Source organism: Mytilus edulis, chromosome 1 (assembly GCF_963676685.1).
Source record: "Mytilus edulis chromosome 1, xbMytEdul2.2, whole genome shotgun sequence".
NCBI lineage: Eukaryota > Metazoa > Mollusca > Bivalvia > Mytilida > Mytilidae > Mytilus > Mytilus edulis.
This window is the reverse complement of record NC_092344.1, coordinates 113948487-113954486: the sequence shown is the minus strand read 5'-3', so window position 1 is coordinate 113954486 and position 6000 is coordinate 113948487. Positions and strand designations below refer to the sequence as shown.

General features: G+C 32.3%; 1 protein-coding gene across 2 annotated transcripts in view; it reads left to right on the top strand.

The window, feature by feature from the left end:
• Positions 1 to 285: 285 nt before the first annotated feature.
• LOC139500393 (diphosphoinositol polyphosphate phosphohydrolase 1-like) overlaps positions 286 to 6000 on the top strand; it is a 29423-nt gene continuing 23708 nt past the window's right edge. For both annotated transcript variants that reach the window (XR_011658303.1, XM_071289137.1), the window contains exons 1-3: positions 286 to 558; positions 4895 to 5050; positions 5869 to 5953. Coding sequence is in view for 1 of the 2 variants with exons in the window: in XM_071289137.1 (XP_071145238.1) it covers positions 463 to 558; positions 4895 to 5050; positions 5869 to 5953 (337 nt within the window). In the remaining variant the exon portion in view is untranslated. The remainder of the gene's footprint in view (positions 559 to 4894; positions 5051 to 5868; positions 5954 to 6000) is intronic.

The following is a 6000-nucleotide window of genomic DNA, read 5'->3' as shown; positions in this document are numbered from 1 at the left end:
TAATCGATAAAAATACCTTTTGAACCAAATGGTACACCATACACGCACACCTCCTTTGCTCCCAAACCGTTTATCAGTGGAGGTGTGCCTTTACTGGCAGAAGTAAATCAAATACAGTCTTCTGATATTTGTATTGGTGCTTTTCCACGGACATAATTGACGTCAAAATAGGAAATTAATTTACGTCACAATGTCCTGTGACGCAACAAAATGTCCTCACGTAGCAGTTCCTTCCTGACATATGAAGGTTCTCCTATCTTTTTGGGAGGATCTTAAAGTTTAAAAAAATGTAAATAAAGGGAAGGTGCATTGTGGGAAATTTAAGTTGTGAAGCATGTATCCATGTTCAGTTTTCTTTAGAAGATGAATGTCAAAACATGACATTGAAATAACATTTTGAAAACTTATCTAATAATTGAAATATTTATAAGCGTTTCATTAAGCTATCAAATTTAGATTGCCATGAAAGAAAAGCCTAATTCAATAAGGACATACGATGCCGAAGGCTTCCGTCGTCGTGCATCATGTTTATGCTTCAGAGACAAAACAGAGCAAGAGGTAGAGTAAACATTTGTATTTAATTTGTCAGTATAAAAATTTCCTAATTTATTAAGTGGCAGACTTTGACATGTTTAACATATAATATTTGCATCAACATTTGGGGGTCATTCATTATAAATAATTAATCTTATTTTTTCTTTAAATTCTTATAACTGTAGTCTGTAGTTTATATCTTCGGTTTTAAAACCGCATGTTTGTTTGTTTGATTAGGACATTGATACTGCGCTTAACCGTATCCTTTTAATTATATTTCACAAAACATGTTCTTCACTTATGACAGCTATGTTAATGTTGACATTATCATTAGTTGTCCTATTTTTTATCCAATGAAATTACATTATTTATTGTTGGTATCTAAAAATAGAAAAACACATGGTAGTGTTACTGTTTTATTGTCAACACAATTGTTTTGTCTTTAAACATGTGTGGTTAAGAGCTATAATATGTTATCAGTAAATGTATGGTTTGCAGGTGTTAACATACATGTAGAAACAGGTGTGAGAAATTTGAAAGGGATCTCTTTGGAGTTGGGTCAGATTGTGTGTAGAAAAAAAATTGACAAATCATGGATAGCAGAATAATGTAAAATACTATATATATATTAATGAATATATAGATAAATATCACAAACAGTTATTGTATTGTTTAACTTACAAAATGACTTATTTAAGATTCAGACTGTAAAAACTGAATATCCATAATATCCAAAAAGCATGTACAATATATTTCTACAATATTCTGCATGTTTAAAGTGCGTTTCCCTCAAATAAAATGCTTCAATGTGTTGAAGGAGACTCAAATTTAATTAAAACAAATATCAGTATGCCACCTTCTGTGTGATCAAAAATTATATTTTATTATAATTACAACAGTACAAGTAAAAAGCTCTTGCACAGATATTAAAAATGCCATTGTAAGAGTACAAGCATTGTACATGTATGTTTGAAATATATCCCCCCCCCAAAAAAAAGATTAAAAAACAGTCAATAAACCCTTGAGATTGAAAGAGCTTTTTAAAACACATATCCCTGTCTGATATACACTCTTGATTTCACATTAATTGTTCCAAGTATTTTACAGCTTTATCATGTTTATACCCACAGCTTTATTCAGATTTCTATTGAAAATTAAAGTGAGTTTTAAACAGAAGAGAGACTAAAACAACTTTCCTTCAATCAGTAAATTCTAAGTCAGATTAGCAATTTAAAAAAAAGTTAACATGTTGTCTCAGTTTTGGTTGAAAAGCTACTGTTTATGTGACAGCTCATGTAAGTATTCTCTGTATTCTGCCTTTAAACCATGTTGATTTCTTTAAAAAAAATCAAAGACAACAAATGATTTTGAAAATAGAAAGATAAATTGCAAGACAAAACAATATATACATTGTTTCTTAAATACTCAACTGCATTGTTTGAATATATTTTATGCATGTATTAAGCATCTTCTTCAAGCGTTTTTTATACTAGACTTTTCTTAGAAAAATCATAACAGAAATTAGACTGTTTTATAGTCTCTCTGACAGGTCCCTAAAAATCATGATTGCCAAATTGAAAAATCTCATTTTAGTAGTCTAACAAGTATAATGAAGTAGATAACTTTTTTTTGGCTTTTTGTTTAGTTTTGGGGGTTTACGTTATCTTAACCTCTTTTATTATTCATTGATCATCATAAGGCTTTCATAATTCAGTTAGTCTTACATGTAAGTTACAATATACTATGAATACAAGCTATTTACATTTAGGACTACTACTTTTTTTTCTGAAGAACTATTTCAAGTATTATATCTACTTGACAAAGTTCTGTTTACAATGACTTCATTTTCATCCTTTTTAAATGTGTTTTTCTCTTGTACAACATGTAGGAATACCTTTTTTCTGGAAGACTGTCAGCATGTCAATCAGTTATAATCAATTAAATAACATGTCCTTGATTGTTGTTATATATTGATAGCAGAGTTGCAACAAAGTTTATCTTGGCTTATAATACTTATCCTGAATGCTGTCTGAAGGTCATCGTTTCAGTTTATAAATTAACAATTATATTATATAGATCACTGTAAGGCCTTCAACAATAAGCAAAGCCCATACTACATAGTCAGCTTTTAAAGACCCTGGAATCACAAATGTAAAACAATTCAAAAATAGTCTGCTTTACCTCTTGCTGTTTAATGTTTTACATACATGTAATGTACTGGTAACTTTTGTGTATAGAATTTGTGACAATTGTGTCATATTTGTCACTTAACATGACAGTTGACCACCTAGCGAGAATACAGTATCTTGTATTTGGCCTAAAAGTTAATTATACAGGTGTCATCCTTACAGTTTTTGTAATTCTGACGAACATGTTACCTCATACATTATTTAGTGCAGAAATGTTTCTTGTCAGTATATTATTAGAGTAAATTTAAAGCTAATATATGGTCAGTTCTCAGGGTCTATGGTTAATCAATAAGACCGATATATATACATGTACTCATGATGAAAACAAAATAGATAATTTCCTGTAATAGGTATATCACTCCTAGGTTATTGAACCTCCACTTTATGGACTATTTGGTTATAGAATCAACAACATGGCAGAATTAATCGAGATAATACAGCTCACTACCATTAGACATATCTGACTTATATAAGAGGCTATTGCACTTTATTTATTTAAAAGTTTAATATATTTATTCAAGCATACAAGGCTCAGTGTACAACTTCACATAGAAAAGTTGTCTTGTAAATTTTGTCATGTACATGTAGAACACTACATTATATGTATATATATAAAAGTACATATATTAATAAACACATATATAGCAGTTAATATGTCAAGGTATCAAGGTTCCTCCTTCATTGTCCTTTAAACAAATACTTGAAATAATTACCTCAAAAGAAAATTTGACAGTTTATAATTTATTGTAATATAATTGGATATAGAAAAGTCAGACACTTCATTTGTCTTACACGTATGTAAAGTAGATATTCTGGCCTCATTGTTTCAGCAGTATTTTCTTATGGTAGGGTTACTTCAGTTTAGGTCAGTTTCAAATGGGAAGTTATAAAAAAACATGTATAATGTACAGTCACATGAACTTCTGACATGTTTATCTGTTTGAAAAGTTTATATTTTTATTCATAACACATGCCAATAAAGCTCCTGAATTTATTTGACCATATTAATATGTATATATTTGTATTTGTAATCTGAGAACATTTTTTTTTCTATGAGTAGGACTCATTGGTCTTAGTGGAATATCTATTCATTTACAATCTGACTGTTATACAAAATAAAGTTCAGACAGAAAACCAATGTTTTTCATGGTGTTGGACATAATGTCCTTGCTTCTTAAAGATAATATTTTGTAATGTGTCTGAAGAATACAAACAGTACATATATTTACTGTTCCAAGCAGGGGCTAAAATCTCCTGCTGATGTTCATTTGGTGCTGTTACAAACAGGGGCTAATATCTCCTGCTGATGTGCATTTGGTGCTGATCCAAGCAGGGGCTAATACATGTATCTCCTGCTGATGTTCATTTGGTGCTGTTCCAAGCAGGGGCTAATATCTCCTGCTGATGTGCATATGATGCTGATCCAAGCAGGGGCTAACATCTCCTGCTGATGTTCATATGATGCTGATCCAAGCAGGGGCTAATATCTCCTGCTGATGTTCATTTGGTGCTGTTCCAAGCAGGGGCTAATATCTCCTGCTGATGTTCATTTAGTGCTGTTCCAAGCAGGGGCTAACATCTCCTGCTGATGTTCATATGATGCTGATCCAAGCAGGGGCTAATATCTCCTACTGATGTTCATTTGGTGCTGTTACAAACAGGGGCTAATATCTCCTGCTGATGTGCATTTGGTGCTGTTCCAAGCAGGGGCTAATATCTCCTGCTGATGTTCATTTGGTGCTGTTCCAAGCAGGGGCTAATATCTCCTGCTGATGTTCATTTGGTGCTGTTCCAAGCAGGGGCTAATATCTCCTGCTGATGTTCAGTTGGTGCTGTTCCAAGCAGGGGCTAATACATGTATCTCCTGCTGATGTTCATTTGGTGCTGTTCCAAGCAGGGGCTAATATCTCCTGCTGATGTTCGTTTGGTGCTGTTCCAAGCAGGGGCTAATATCTCCTGCTGATGTTCATTTGGTGCTGTTCCAAGCAGGGGCTAATATCTCCTGCTGATGTTCAGTTGGTGCTGTTCCAAGCAGGGGCTTATATCTCCTGCCGATGTTCATTTGGTGCTGTTCCAAGCAGGGACAATTTTTTCCTGCTGATGTTCATTTGGTGCTGTTCCAAGCAGGGGCTAATTAAATCTCCTGTTGATGTTCATTTAATTACTTTTAGATCTTGTTAGTAACAAGTAGTAAAGACAGAGAGAAGTATGTTGTTCCTGGTGGTGGCATTGAACCTCAAGAAGAAGCAAAGGCTACAGCTGAAAGAGAGGCTTTAGAAGAGGCTGGAGTAAGGGGAGATCTTGGTCGGTTCATTGGAACATTTGAGGTAAAGTCAAAGTGTATTTAGATCATTTACATAGGCCTACAAATTTCAAATATGTAAGATTAAGTTCTTAGATAGAACAGACCATGATGTTTTAATCATGGAATATTTAAGTAAATTTTTTCAGGCAATTGCAATGCTTACTATAAAAAAACACAGATCAAGGTTGAATTTTGGTGGCACCACTTATAATATTCTAGAGTTATGCCCCTTTAGAAATTGAAAAATTGGAAATCAACAATTATAGTATATAGGTCAATGAATATATATACTTAGTATACCATATCTGTACACACAATATTTTATTCTACATTTATTACGTCTATTAACTTTATTGGTATTAAATTTTATTTGTAGGAATGCTTGCAAGTTTCCAAGAGAAATCCTGTAATTATCAATTCCATATGGAATTTGCTTAAAAACAAAATTAATGTGATCTCAGATAGGCTTATCAAAACTTAGCCTCTCACCTAACTGAATCCAAAGCTTACTAATATGCCTGTTTATTTAACCAAAGAAATATGTTATTGCTTTACATGTATTATTGATCAGACTCGTACATAGACTGATTTTTTTTAATGAATACTTCCAACCTGATTTGAACCATTAATGTTCCCTTTTTAAAGTAAAAATGTGTATAAAATATTTCTAAGAGAATGTTTGGTGACACATCTGTTGTCATACTTGAAAAATAATTTGTTATTATTATTGTGAATTCATTTCTGATAATTTCTTATGCACTACAATTACACACACGCAAGTCTTGATGACACAATGTAAAAGTAACATGTTATATAATTCTTTTGATTGCACTATTGTAGAATAAAGAGAAGAAACATAGGACAAAGGTATTTGCATTTATAGTAACAGAGTATTTAGATGACTGGGACGACAAAAGATCTATGGGTAAGACACTTGTTTATATAATCGACAAAAAATTCTATTTCTGTTTT